Raw genomic sequence first — 14,171 nt, 5'->3', positions numbered from 1 at the left:
GTCCTCCAAAATTCACTCTAACCACCACTGTTGGGAGCATACACAAGGAACAAGCCCTAGGGTGGAGGTGTGTGTATGTGAGGCACGCAGAGCACTGGGGGTGCCTAAGGGCCAGCTGGGGAGATCCATGGGTGAGGCATACCCCACAAGTCGTGGGAGACTTCTTGATGGAGTGCTCAGTGCAGTTACAGGATCCACATCCTTTAAAGCCCTCTAAGAGTACCTATCTGCCAATGCCCCCAAACTCTTCAACCCATCCACACTCATATTTTTGTGGTCCAACAGAGGGCTGGAACTTCTCTTCTTGAAACCTGGACTTCCACAAAGGCCCTCTCCTCTGTGTGTCATGATCTAAGACAGTGTTTTCAGGGGTTTCCATGCAGCAGCTGAAAGGAGCTTGAGCTGGTTCACGGGCCACTGCAGGGTCCAGAGCTGGGACCGAGGTCTGTCTGCCTATTACCAGATGCATGGCTGGGTGAGACGCCCTCTGGGTCCCTTGCCATATGGTGCTGGATCCCACTTCTCCCACAAAGGCACTTTTGTCTATGGATGGATGCCAAAGCATTGTAAGTGCAGGAGTAGAAAAACAGGAGGTGTCTTATTCCACGATGATGCTGATGTCACTTTCCTTCTTCGAATTACAGAGATTCAAATTTGACTCAGTTTTTCAGGAGCCTGCTATTTGCCTACAATTCTCTACAACCTCAGACCCTCCCAGACCCACTCTATGAAGGACATAGAAAGAATGTTCTCAGATCTACTTACAAGGGCCAGGCAAATAAAAGCCAACAAATTGGTTTTGGTCACTCTGCTGGGAACAGAGGGCAGTGGACGTCTCATACATTCTGGTTTGGAAGCAAGACTTCTTGTTCTCTGTGGATGAATAAACAACAAGAAAAGAGAGCCTGTGGTAGGTAAATACATGCTTGATTCATCTGAAAAGCTCATCTCCTCCCCTTCAACTTGAAGGTTAGTGTAGGGCGAGAGCACGGGTAGTTTCCACTGTTCACCTTCTCCCTTAATATTCAGAACAAATAATCAGTTTTATTTTGGGTGGCAATTCAACAAACTAAAAGATAAAATTCCTAACCGCTCTTGCAGATAAGAGTGACCAGACCAAATTCAGGCCAATGATGTGTGACAAGAAGTATGGAGTGGGGGTTTGTGGAGGCTGCACAGATGGAACTGACATAGATGGGAGGTTCAGCATTAGACACATGTGACACCAATCCACAGGTGTTGTAGGTATTATCTCATATACACCTGACGATGTTCCTAGAAAGCTGTTTTTAGCACCATCCCCATTGTGCAGGTGGGGAGACTGGGGAGATCTGGAGAGGCACAGTGGCTTTTCCAGGACACAGAACTGGTAGGATAAAAGAGGTGTGACTTCAGCTCTGTCTCCTCAAAGCTGGCCACTGGTTCCACTCCCAAGGAGCTGTGGGGAGGGTGGTGATGGATATTTGTGTACAGTGACGGAGATGACATGGGCAAGGAGGGAGAGTAGCCAACAGCCTAGCGGGGGCTTTGGGTGGGTCTGATTGAAGGAAGGGGCCAAGTAATAGAACCTTGAAGAAGTGACCTCACTTCCTTGGTGACAGCCCCCAACAGAACTTAGAACTCTGGTTACCAGGCACCCACACTGTAACCACAGCCTCCTGTCCAGTTCATTTGAGTGGAGACACTCGACACAGCAGGATGTTCTCGTGTTGTCCTGTGACTTTCCGAGGCTGTGGCCCCCGGAAAGCCAAGAATGAGAGCATGTTAAGTCGTTTTAGACATTGGCTCAGCCCTCACGTCGAATGTCTGTGGCCTTTTGGCAGGAGGAACCATCAGGTAACAGCGTAGCCCAGGGCAGGCCACTCTAGGTCAGGCCACAACTGTGATCCCAAATGGACAGCCCCACACCCCTTGACCCTCATTGTGTGTGTGTGTGTGTGTGTGTGTATGTATGTGGGAGGTGGAGTTAGAGAAGGTAGTATGAGGAGGAACCACCCTGAGCAGGAGCAGGTAGCTAAATGGTGGAGATCTGGTTGTGTGTCATGTTCATACTGAAGATTTGGCTGCAGGAGAGGATGGTGAGTGCTGGGGACCAAGCTCTTCTACCCACATGTGAATCCCAGGCCATCGAGGTGTCATCACATTCCTTCCCTGATGGAGACTATGCAGATGCCCCTCTGTGCCTGAACTGTGGTGGGGTTTCCCTCTGTGGCAAAGTCCAGGCAGGCCCCTGATGCCTCCTGGCCTGACTTCTGGGCACTGTCACTGCAGAGCTGCACCCAAGTGATGGTTGAGGAGCTGGTAGATGGTTTCCAGTTCACCATCTCCCTGGAGAGGACACAGGTGCACCAGTCCATCAATGAAGAGGGCTGGTCTGAGGTGAGAGTGGGTGCAGAGGGGTCTTCATACCCAGGACTCTGAGATAACCAAGGCACTACTAGAATGCAGACTCAAATCTGAGTCTCCCCTGGAACCCCCCAGGGTTTTCTCATTAGAGTGCTCCACAGTCCCACTCCCAAAGGAATCTGGACCTCCACTCCTTCCCACCAGCTACACAGGAGGGTAGAAATTCACCTCAATCCTCCCGCTGGTTCACCATGATGTCATTGAGTGTATGTACCTCCTCCTCTCCCTCAGTGTGAGGATGAGTCCACCGTGAATTTCAATGAGGCCTGCAGGATGCGGGCCCTCCAGACAGGCATGATGGAGAAGCTGACAGAGTCCATCGCACCAGCTTTCCTGAGGAGGAACATCTCTAGCTTCACCACCTTCATGGTCAACTACTCGGCCTTAGACACATCCCACCAGGTCCTGGACCAGCTGTTTACTAGGTGAGTGGCCACTCCCTCCTCAGCACAGTGGTGACTCTGCCCCCTGCCAGCTGTGTGTCCTGGGAGTGTCACCAAATCTCTCTGAGCCTCAGTTTGCTCCTCTGAAAAGTAGGGTGGGAGAGGATAAATTTCATGGGGATCTTGTAGGAACTAATGGGATCAGCCATGGCGGGTGCTTACCTGGTGCCTGGCTCTGCAGAGAGGGCTGTGGACGTGCTGTGGTTGTTCATGGTGTTTATTTCTCTCTTCCCCGTGAAAAGTAGTCTGCCTCACCCATCTCTGAGATGCGGCCTTTCTGAATTTGGAAAAGCACATGGAAACCACCCTGTCAAGGAGTTGGAGAGTCCATCCAGCTGGTCCTGGTCCTTTTCCTTGGGGTAGCCAGTCAAGGATCTCTGGGGCAGCAGAGAGGCCCTAGGCCCACTCAGGTGTCTGGGATGGTTCTGGGTGGACTACATTCATTGAACCATGTAGATCAAGCACCTACTGCATGCAGGACATTTGGAGACAGTAAACTCAGTGAATGAAGGAGACACAATGCGTGGCCTCAATTTACGTCTGAGAGTCAGACATTGACATTCGACATCATTCGCAGGTCTTGTCATCCACCGTCCATCCCAAGGGATGCCCTCATAGCCTCCTTTACATCTGGAGGCATCTCCCCTTATTCCAGCCAGGAGGGCAGAGCGCAGGACCACCTAAAAAAGTGAGTGGTCTTTGGGTCCAGAAGGATGGCCTCCTGTCTCTAAAGAACAAGCTGTGGGGGGAGAGATGGAGGCTGTGGCTCAGGGGAGCCTGTCAGAAGCCGCATCTCACGCATCTTTTGATTCCCATGGGAAGGCAGAGGCCCGGTGGCTTCCACTCCAGGAGGACAGGAGTCAAAGAGCTATGGATGGGTGCCAGGACCCCTGGGAACCAGAGGGGTGGCTGGGCTGAGTTCTCCCCTAGAAACCCATTCCCACCACAGACCCATTTGAATCTGCCTCCCCTTCTCCACATCTACCTCTTCTCACCACCGCCTCCAGGCCCAGAACAGGAGGTGTGTGAGCAACCTGGTCACAAATCTGTCTCAGTGCTCAGTCCAGTTGCACAAGTGCATGGAGGGCTGGGGTGGGCTGTGTCCCAGACCTTCAGGAGAAGAGTGTCAGTGGGAAGAGAGTCACAAGAGACTCTGTGTCAACCTGCTGGATAAGCAGGCCTGCCACTGCCAGGACAGCCTCACAGGGGTCAGGGCTGCCATGTGGCTCTCACCTGGATGGAGAGGGACAGGCATAGGGTTCAGTCCCAAGCCAGGGTGTCTTGGGTGAGAAGCGTGGAGGGAAAGGCCAGGCCTCTGACTCTGTTGCCCAATTGCCTCCCCCAGTGCCATCTCTTCTGTGGTGGGAACCTGCCTGGACCCAGGGCAGGATTTCTGGGAGCTCCTGCACCATCCCTGCTTCAGCATGAAGCTGGCCTCTCTGCATCTCAGCTTGCCTGGCTCGGGGCTGCAGGGCCACGCCTACCTTCTCCAGGTCCAGCTGGAGCATCCACGGCCCATTGAGGCAGAGCTGGAAGGTGAGGCAACTGCAGTCTGGGATGACAATTTGCAGAGTGTTCGGAGGCTTGGTTCACTTCAAGGCAGTGGGGTCTTTCCTGGCTTTGACAGGCACAGGGGAAGTCAGCTACTTGAGTGACACTGTTTCTTTCTCCTGCTGCAGTACCATCTCCAGAGGTCCCTCCAGCTCCAGCACCAGAGCAAGGGCCAGCTCCCTGGCTAGATCCAGCTCCAGCTCTAGTTCCACCACTTGTGCTAAAGCTGGAGCCAGTGTCACCTCCATCAGTCCCTCCAGGGCCAGAGCCACCACCACCATCAGCTCCAGCCCCAGTGCCAGCTCCTGAGCTGGAGCCAGCTGGACCATTGGCTCCAGGGAGAATCCTCCCTCCACCTGGAGAGATAACAGCAGAGCCAGATCCAGTCCCAGAGCCCACCTGCCCCTGGGACGTGACCACCAAGAACCTGCTGAGGGAGGAGAAGCCTGACTTCTTGGAGTTCCCTCCCCGGCTGGTGGCAGAGCAGTTGACACTGATGGATGTGGTGAGCAGCGGGGCTCTCAGGACAGTTGGGGCCGGCCTTCCCTGTGCCGTGAGCTGCCCCAGACCTGCCATTTCCTGATCCAGAATCCCATGATCTCGGTCCAACCTCTTGCTTCCCCACTTACCCTCATGTGACCTGAGCAGCCTTCTTAACTCCCAAGCCTTTGCTGTCCTCATGTGGACAGTAGGGATGGACTTTGAGAGCAGCTGCCATGCAGAGTGGCTGTGCAGATGGATGAGGTGGAGCAGAGAGGAAGTTGGGCAGAGTCTGCGCTTTGGTGGGGGAGGGGAGCACACTGAAGTGCTGTCTCGTCCTTGGGTAGTTCACTCATTTGCCCAGGAGGCCTCAACAGCCTCAACACTAATTAGGCACTTAATGTGTACATGACTACAAGGCAGACAAACAAAGCCCGTGGTTGTTGCTGCCTTGGGGGAATGTGCATCTGAAAGAGGAGTCAGACCCCAGGATGGTCAGAATGGGTGGAAGATGCCCCTAGAGATGGTCATGCAGGAGCTGAGTTCTGGTGCTTGGAGGAAGTGAGACTGGGCGACGAGCAAATGCCACTTCCCTGCGCCACAGTATGCGTTCCTGGGTCATCCTGTGCTGGGTGCCCTCAGGGGACACAAGCAACACCCAGGGACTCCCACAAGCCTCAGGTCGCATTCTCCGATTCCTGAGCTCCAGCTCTCACCACTGACCTGGCCTGGGACTGGGGGCTGCGGATGCTGAGCTGGGCTGTGGCAGGGCTGGGTGACAATCCCTGTCCTCCCCAGGAGCTCTTCAAGACAGTGAGGCCCCACGAATTCCTGGACTCCATCTGGTCCCAGTGTGACAACAGGGGCAATGAGCACCTGGCACCGACCATCCATGCCACCATGACCCACTTTAACAGAGTGGTCGAATGTATCGTCACCACCTGCATTGGGGACCCGAGCATGACGGCCCAGGTCAGGGCCAGGGTGGTGGAGCTCTGGATCCAGGTGGCCAAGGTAAGATGTGGGAGGCCCTGGGAGCCCCTCTCTGGAGTCGGGGGAACTGCCCCTTCTCCTTTCTCAGCTCTCATGTTTGAAGTCCGTGGTCTGAGCCTTTGCACAATCCTTAGGCCCCTCCTGCCAGGCCTCGATGACCTGACTCCTGGTCCCAGTGGTGGGAAGCTCACCCCTTCCTGGGCTCCTTTCTTGGCTTGAGCTGAAATCCTCCTACCTGGAAGTATTCCTCATCAGGTTCCAGCTGTGCCTTTCCCGGGTTCCCTGAGCTGCTGTCTCATCCAGGACAGGAGACGTCAATGAGGCGACAGAAGCCGGAGGAAGCAGGGCACCAGCTCCCCCTCACAGCTCATTCTCTTCCCTTCCCCAGGAAAGCCACGGCCTGAGGAACCTTTCCTCTCTCCATGCGATCCTCTGGGCTCTGGAGGGCCCCTCCATTCAACGTTTAAAAGAGACGTGGAGACAGGTGTCCAGGTGGGTAGGCCTCTCTCCATGCGAGCACCACCTGGGTGGACCAGACACCCCCCACAGGGCTGGCATTGCCCTTCAGTCAGTTGGGACCTCCTGGGAGACAGCAAAGCCTGGGGTTAGGGTCTGACCTGGTTGGCAGGCTTGAAGTCTTTCTGACAACTTAGGCCAGTGGTTCTGCTTCAGGGATCAGTTTCCCTAAGTGACAGATCATGGCTTGAACCAAATTGAAGATTTTCAAGTGTTTTCAGCAACAGAACTCTCTGTCCACGTGAAATTAAGACTGTTTAAAACACATCTGCTGAGAAAATAAGAGAATGGAGGCCCCAGGTGACAATAGGAGAGCCCCCTCCCCAGTCCCAGACACCTCAGGGCTCAGAGGACACAGTGAAAATGCTCATCCAGGCTGTCTGGATCTTCTGGGTTTTCAAACAAAAGGGATTTACCCTCAAACCACTCCACAGTGTTTCTTTCCTTTTTTCCCTCCTCAGGAAGAACTGGCAAATACTGAAAAACATCATCGAAACATGCCACCAGAAGAGCAGGAAGCTTCTCAAGGAGGTGAGTGGAGGCTGGAGAACTGGAAGGACGGGAGGTGAGGTGAGGAGGGACCAGGCAGGATGTGCTTTGGTAAGTTTTTCACTTAAGGTTCCCCGAGAAATAACGGTCTGTCTTGTCCAGCTGGACAGGAAGCGGGGGGTGTGAGCTGCAGGGGCAGGTGGGGACTGTTTGGGGCAGGAGGCCTTGGTCACTGGATACAGTGGTGTCACCTGGACTGTTCCAAGAGGTGAGGAGCTGGCAGAATGAGCAGGTTTCTGGCTTCCATGTGGACCCATCAGCTGGCCCTCATCATCCTCCAGGCTGGCGGGTGGATGGAGTGGGTGGGGGTTCCTTTCTTCATAAAGCAGCCCAGTCTGTCCTCAGGAAGCCAGGCCTCTGCTGCTCCTTCTGTCTTCACTGCACCTCACAGGGGAGGACATTCTGCCTGTCCCAGGGATGGGCACTGTGAGGTCACACAGAGCTTGTGGACACAGGGGCTGCACAGCCTTGGGCCAAATGGTGGATCTGGGACAGAACTGTGTGCTCTCTGGGACTGTGCACTCTAGCCCGATAGTGGTCACTGCTGACAAACCAGTGAGTCTCCCCCGGTGCCTTGTCGACAAGGATATGCCCCAGATGGCAATGAGAATTATCGAGGAACCTACAGATTCTTAATGGACCTTCCTGACAGATACTTAATGGCCTCCATCGAGGCCCTGGCAGGAGGGGCCTAAGGATTGTGCAAAGGCTCAGACCACAGACTTCAAACATGAGACCTGAGAAAAGAGAAGGGACATTAGAAGTTTCCAAGTGAAAAAGGATGCAAATGTCACCATTACACAGTGCCGTGGTCAACTCCTACACTGTCACTCAGATGTGGCACACGGGGGTTCCCTTCCTGAGTGAGTGAAGGAGGAGTTCTGTACAGGGACAATCCTGAGGGGATCCTAGGGAGCTGAGGACTTTGGCATGGCCTCAGGTCCAGCCTGGTATCAGAGAATCCCAGGGGGCTAGAAAACACAGCAGCCACTTGCCTGGGACCCCAAGACACCTTGTGCGTCTCCATCCATGGCTCAGGTTGACCGAGGGCCTCAACACACCCCGAGAGTCCAGAGGACAGGACATTGGTCCGAGGTGTGTCTGGAGGAGGAGTGAAGGCCGGGGGCCAGGGCCTCTGGCTGGGAGGGGGAGCGGTCTCCTCTGTGGGCTCCTGAGCAAGTCACTGCCCCTCTGTGGGCCTCGGTCTCCTCATCTGGGAAATGGAGGGAGATGATCTGTGGTGCAGGCCTCACAGGGGTGATGAGGTACAAGGGGGAGAGGAATGTGCAGGAGCTTTGTGCTCCTCCTCCTTGAGGGGGGAGGGGACAGCACTGGTGACAGTCAGATGATACTGAGTCCTCAGGGGACCCTGGGATGCATGGGGAGTCCTCCTCACACTTTCCTGATGAGGAGAGAGGCTTAGGGGCCTGGGCAGGCCTGAGGGCACGGAGAAGGGAGTGTTGGAGCTGGGAGCGATCTAGAATCAGGGCACCCTGGAATGGGAGCAGCCATAGACACCAGATGTCCAGGGTCCAAGATCAGGGGCCTGGGAGACATGGGGAAGGGAACATGCCTCCCTGAGCCTGTCCTTGACCCTGCAGGAGGTGTCATCTGTGAGGGCCACCCCGCAGATGGACCCCCAGGGAGCCCAGGAGAGACAGCAGCAGGTGAGGTGGCCTGAGGGGGAGGGTCTAGGTGTCAGAGGAGGGGTCACTCACCTCACGGCTGGAGGCCTCCCTAAGAGAGGGGTCCCTCCTCCTCCAGCCCAGCTCCAGGAGCCCAAGAGCCTGAAAGGCCTGCCCTGGAAGTGACCAGGAGGAGGCCTGGAAGGGCTGGGCCCAGGATGGGTTAGGGAGGGGAGGGGCAGGGACCACATACCCTGGGATTTGCCAAAAGCCACCCCTGGGAGGTGACTGGGGAAGTTGGGTGGTCCTGGAGGGGGCAACTGGGGGGAGGCCGCTGAGGGTCCTAGGCTGTTCTCTGTGGGAGTCTGTGGTGGGCAGGAGGCTGGGGTGAAGGGATTTGGGGGAGGGTCCATGGGGGCACCTGAGAGGTGAGACTCATCTCACCACTCCCACCCTGAGTTCACAGGGTGTTGTCCCCTTCCTGGACATGTTCCTCTATCACCTGAAGCTGCTGGACATTGGGATGGAGGATGATCTGGAAGTGAGTGAGCCCGGACGTGGGGCCAGAGAGCAGGATCCTGAGGTTTGGGAGGCGAGAGCCCTGCCCTGGGACCTGAGCTCTCAGTACCTGGCAAACCTCCTCTCATGAGAGCCCCATGGCCACCCCTGGGAGTTGGGGAGTCAGGCCCATCTTAGCAATGCGTGAATAGATGCTCCTCATAAGCCCCCCACCAGTCTACCTGGGCTGGTGAAGCTCATAGCTGCCTGCCTGCAGAGCTGCAGGAGGCTGTGTCTGAGATGGATTCAGCCTCCCCCTCGGGCCCTGCCCCTGGGGGAGTGCCATCAGCCCCTGCAAGTGAGGAAGCACTTCTGTGTTCCAGCTGTCCCTTCCTCCCTGAGGCCTCAGTCTCCCCGTCTGTCATCAGAGAGGGTGTGCTACATAAGGTCTCTGGCCTCAGCTCCCCTGTCCCTCCAGCCCTGGAGCCCAGAGCCTGGCCCAGTGTCAAGTTCTCTTTGTGGAAGGTCTGCCCTCTGCTGGGCCCTGACATTCCTGCAGCCTGAGAAGGGGTGGGATGGGGCTTGGTTATGGGCTTAGGGGGCTGTTTCTGATGGACATTGGCTGTCTCCCTTCCAGGGAAATCGGGTCAACTTTCAGAAATGGTGTGACGTGAGCAGCTATGGGGAGGGTGGGCATGTGGAAATCAGAGACCTCGCCTGGCAAGACTTTCTCTGTCCTCATCCCTTGGGTCTTACATTTATTGGGAGAGTCAGATCCACAAAGCTGGGCATCCCATCACTTTGGCGGGTACGGGAGGGGCTGGCATCAAGGACACCTTCCTGGATGAGGAACTAATTCAAGCCAACTGTGAGGACAGGCAAGTCCTGAATGGAGAGGGAAGGAAGGAGGGGTCCCGAGTGAGCACAGACCCCAGACCAGATCCTCACTCCGCACAAGTCCCTGACAGCGTTCCCCACCCAAGCCCTGTCTGCATCCTGTCCTTCCTCCCAGAAATTCAAACTCATCAGGAGGATCCAGCTGCTCCAGCAGGCTGCAAATGCCTATGACCTGGAGCCTGATGAGCGATTTGGGGCCTGGTTCCAGGCCATGGAGCCCATCAGTATCCATGAGAGGTGAGGGGGACAGGAGTTGGGTGAGGGCAGGCCAGACTCTCTCTGATGGCCAGCTCCAGAGCCTGTGGCCTGGCTCCCTGATCAGCCACAGAACTCGTAGCGTGGTGACCCATGGGGCACCAGGACTCAGCTGCTGGCAGGCTCTGGGAGGGGCACCTGAGGTGTGGCTCCTGGTAGCTCACAGGCCACTCTGTCCTGTAGCTACTGGGTCTCCTGCCGGCTGGAGCCCGCACACCAGAAGGCAAGCAAAATGCGGCTCTTCAGGAGAAAGAGGAACCAGACATTCTCCAGTTCAGGGCCGAGTGAGTGTTGGGACCAGGAGTGACTGAATCCAGGGGCTCAGTACAGCTTCGGGCTAAGCATGGGACTGGATCACAGCTCCAATGCTAAGCAGGCCTGGGACAGGCCGCTCCCCTCTCCTCTCTGGGATTCAGTTGCATCCTCTGAAGTGGGTGATGCTAAATGATGCCTCCTGCATCAGGGAAAAACGGGGTGTTGTTGATGGACTGAGCACTCAGTACAGGGTTTGGATCAGAGTGCAGGGGAGCAGGGAGGTGTGCCATGAATCTCAGGGAGGTTCCCCAAAATAGTCTGTTTCTTCTCTTCAGCCGCCATGCCCTTGGCGATGAGCCGTCACACTCTGGAGACCACAAGTGCAGCTCCTCCTGACCAGCAGGGACACTGGCGCCCTCGGGGTGCACTGGGCCAGGTCTTCCCACCCTGAGTGAACGAGGACATCCTAAGACTTTCCCTGGTGTCCCCTAAAGCCCCAGAGGGAGGGCACCACCCCCTCCAACTCCCTGACATCTCCACGCCAGCCACTGTTAACCCACTGGGGAGGAGTGATATTATTTCTTTAATAGTAAATGGTAGATTTGACTCTTACGTTATATCCTGTTTCTGTCACAGCCTGGGTGTTGTGGTGTGGTTCTTTCACTTCTTATGCTCATGTAAACGAGACACAGAATCTCACGTTCCTCCTAAATTAAGAACTTGTGTATGGTCACAGCTTATTGTATGTGGGAGAAGGGAGGAGGGCCAGCCTCCTCCCTGGCTACTGAATGAAACCCTCAAGTCCCTGTTCCTCAGAGGACGGGTGGATTTCAGTGTGGTTCACCTGGGCCAGGAGCAGAGACAGCCCCTCAGATCTCCCTGGATGTAGAGGTTGGAGGGACTTTCCCAGGCAGAGCAATAACCACTGAATTGTGGGTGTCTTTCAAATAGCACTTACCAGGACCATGTCCTTCCCCAGGACGGTGCTGTCTTTCTAGAGCTTTCCAGGAAGAAGGAATGTTTTTTGCTTCTCTTGTTGAGGTTTCTTTGATCAGACATTGGAACTTGCCGTTTTCTAATCAGTGTCTGGATTTGCATCAACACTAAATGAGGAAAAAATGTAAAAAGATAAAAGTTTGCATGTGGAACGGACAAGGACAGAGGAAGACCATGTGCAGATGGACTAAGGGCCGACAGGACATCCCCATCAGGCCGCCTCTAGGGCTCCCTGTTCACCCTTCGCCTAGACTGGAATCCTCCTGGGATCCTGGCCCATGCCCGTGGAAGTCCTTTTCCCGCTTGGTTCATGTCTAGAGGGAAAGATTCATGATGCAGCTTTTAAACCTACAACAGGACTTTGTTCTATGAACCTCACTGCTCCCTGTGAACTAGGATTTCCAGCATCCCTGCACTTCACTGTAGGATTCTTTTAGGGTAAAAATTCCCTAGAAGGCCCCCAGCCTCTCTGTCAGGCACATCTTGGCCATTCCTCCCCGGCTGGGCCTGAGGGATCAGGGGTAAGCTCTGGTTTGCCAGGACAATAGACCTTAATCCTGTCCACGGAATGACCCACACCAGCCCTTGCTGCCCTGGGTGACATCTGGGCCCATCAGGTTCTCAGGTCCATGGTCTCAGACAATCACTAGTTTACACACTCAGTCGTGTTGTTACTGACTTGTCCCAAAGGGGCAGCTTGGCCTGAGGGCATAGAGCACGTAGCCCCTGGGACTGCTGTGTTCTTTTCCCCAGTCTGTGCTGTGGTTATATGGATTTGTGTTACAGGGATGTGAAACTTTCCTGTTGGGAGTTTTGAAAGATGAGGCAGGAGAGGGGCAGGTATAGAAGTGGGTCCAGCAGGGGAATTCCACCAATCTTAGACACCACAGACACCACAGACATAACCTTACCAATTAAAATACTGAAATGCTCCCCACGTGGGTGGTGAACAGACACTGCTCAGAGCTCATGCCGAGAACCCACCCGACGACCTGCACCTAAAGGGTTAGCACCCGGCATTTTGAACATCATGCCCTGGAAACACCCTGTAAGACAAGGGCCATTGTCTTGAACTCCTTGGTACTTCTTCCCCCTCCTTTCTGAAGCCTGCAAGTGTCACCCAGGGAGGCCTTTTCAGTTCAGCCAGAAGCAGAGTAGAAATCCTTGTTCCCACAGCCCAGGTCCTTCCTTTCAGGGCACTCCCATCCAGGAAAGAAAGAATTCACACATCGGTGTAGACACACAAACACACACACTCATATTCCACCCAAATCCCAAGATGCATGAACCAACAAGAGATTAAAAGTGACTTCAGAAACAGATCAACCAATTGCAAAAGAAGGGTTTCATTAAGATCCTGACTCAAAGAAAATGTAAAACCAAGAAATAACCTTGACAAAACTGGGAGACTTTGGATACTGACTAGATAGTTGATTATCCGAATGACATTTTTATTTTTGTGTGTGATCATGTTATTTTGTTTGTGTTCCAAAATTCCCTCATCTGTACCAAAAACGGAAATATTTACAGCTGAAATGATGCGCTCTCAGCCATCTCAGCTGGTTAATTCTTGGGGTCTTGGTGTGAGGATAAACAAAGCCAGATGGTATACGAGTTGACAATCTTTGAAGCAAGTAACAGAGTCACAGAGATTGATTTTTCTCTACTCTGAGATTTAGAGATTTTTGAAAACCTTCAGAACACAATTTTGATAAAAATAGTATACTTGCTGTTCACATTACAATGTTACAAATTAAAACCTCACAAATATAAAGGAATGCTTCTCCTTCCTGACCTGAGGAAGCTCTCTCTCAGTCTGGCTTCTGTGAATGACCTGATGATGCCACCAATTATTCACTTATCACATGTTTGTGGAGTAATTCCTATGTGCTCTGTGTTGTGTGCAAGGCGAACCCATTTCCACGACTCTGGATCTCGTGTGGGAAGGAAGGCAATGAGTCTGCTGCCAAGGTTCTCTACGGGGAAAATAATGCCCCCAGGGGGTATGCTCATTCTGGAGATTCCAAAATCAAAGCTACACAAGTTTGCCAGGTAACAGATAAGAGATACTTAATTCATGATATAGAAATCACCTATGTCTGAATTACCATGTGACAGTGAAGAGAAAGATTGATGGATTTTATGTTATAATTAGATGCAAATTCATAGTGCTGGCCCCTGGCCGAGTGGTTAGTTTTGGCATGTTCTGCTTTGGTGGCCCAGGTTCAGTTACCAGGCACGGACCTACAGTACTCATTAGCAGCCATGCCGTGACGGTGACCCACACACAAAGTAGAGGAAGATTGGCAACAAATGTTAGCTCACGGTGAATCTTTCTCAGCAAAAAAAAAAAAAACAAAAAAAAACTAATTAGATGCAAAATCATAATAAACATTTATGGCGTCGGGTTTAGTATACATTAAAAGACAAATCTCATTCAAGTAGGTATCATCTCTTCATTGAGTGTCGGTTCTAGAAAAAACAAATCTAAGTTCAAAACACTAATTCCTCAGCTACAATTATCCTATCAATTTTAATATAAAAAGGAGAAAACTCATGGTAAATAAAAATTGAGGTTTAACATGAAACGTCAAGTTCACGATGGATGTTACAAAGAGATGCTGTGAAAGTCAAGCCTGTCTCATGGGGAATTTCTCAACGCCACCACTCTCCTTTTCTTCAGCACCGATGTTGCCTTCCTCACTGT

General features: G+C 53.4%; 1 protein-coding gene and 1 long non-coding RNA gene across 2 annotated transcripts; one reads left to right on the top strand and one right to left on the bottom strand.

The window, feature by feature from the left end:
* Nucleotides 1-483: 483 nt before the first annotated feature.
* Nucleotides 484-11,450, bottom strand: LOC131402028 (uncharacterized). The gene is made up of 3 exons (XR_009218203.1): nt 11,427-11,450; nt 766-873; nt 484-543 (listed from the first exon to the last, which is right to left on the bottom strand). It is a non-coding gene; the product is annotated as an uncharacterized LOC131402028 (long non-coding RNA).
* Nucleotides 4,873-6,098, top strand: LOC131402027 (ral-GDS-related protein-like). Its single transcript, XM_058537019.1, has 2 exons — nt 4,873-4,905; nt 5,679-6,098. Exons 1-2 carry the CDS (start codon nt 4,897-4,899, stop codon nt 6,090-6,092), a joined length of 423 nt encoding a protein of 140 aa, XP_058393002.1. The 5' UTR covers nt 4,873-4,896; the 3' UTR covers nt 6,093-6,098.
* Nucleotides 11,451-14,171: the final 2,721 nt, after the last annotated feature.

Source organism: Diceros bicornis, assembly GCF_020826845.1.
Source record: "Diceros bicornis minor isolate mBicDic1 chromosome 3 unlocalized genomic scaffold, mDicBic1.mat.cur SUPER_3_unloc_1, whole genome shotgun sequence".
Lineage (NCBI taxonomy): Eukaryota > Metazoa > Chordata > Mammalia > Perissodactyla > Rhinocerotidae > Diceros > Diceros bicornis.
The sequence above is the reverse complement of the archived record's forward strand: the minus strand, read 5'-3'. Positions and strand labels throughout refer to the sequence as shown.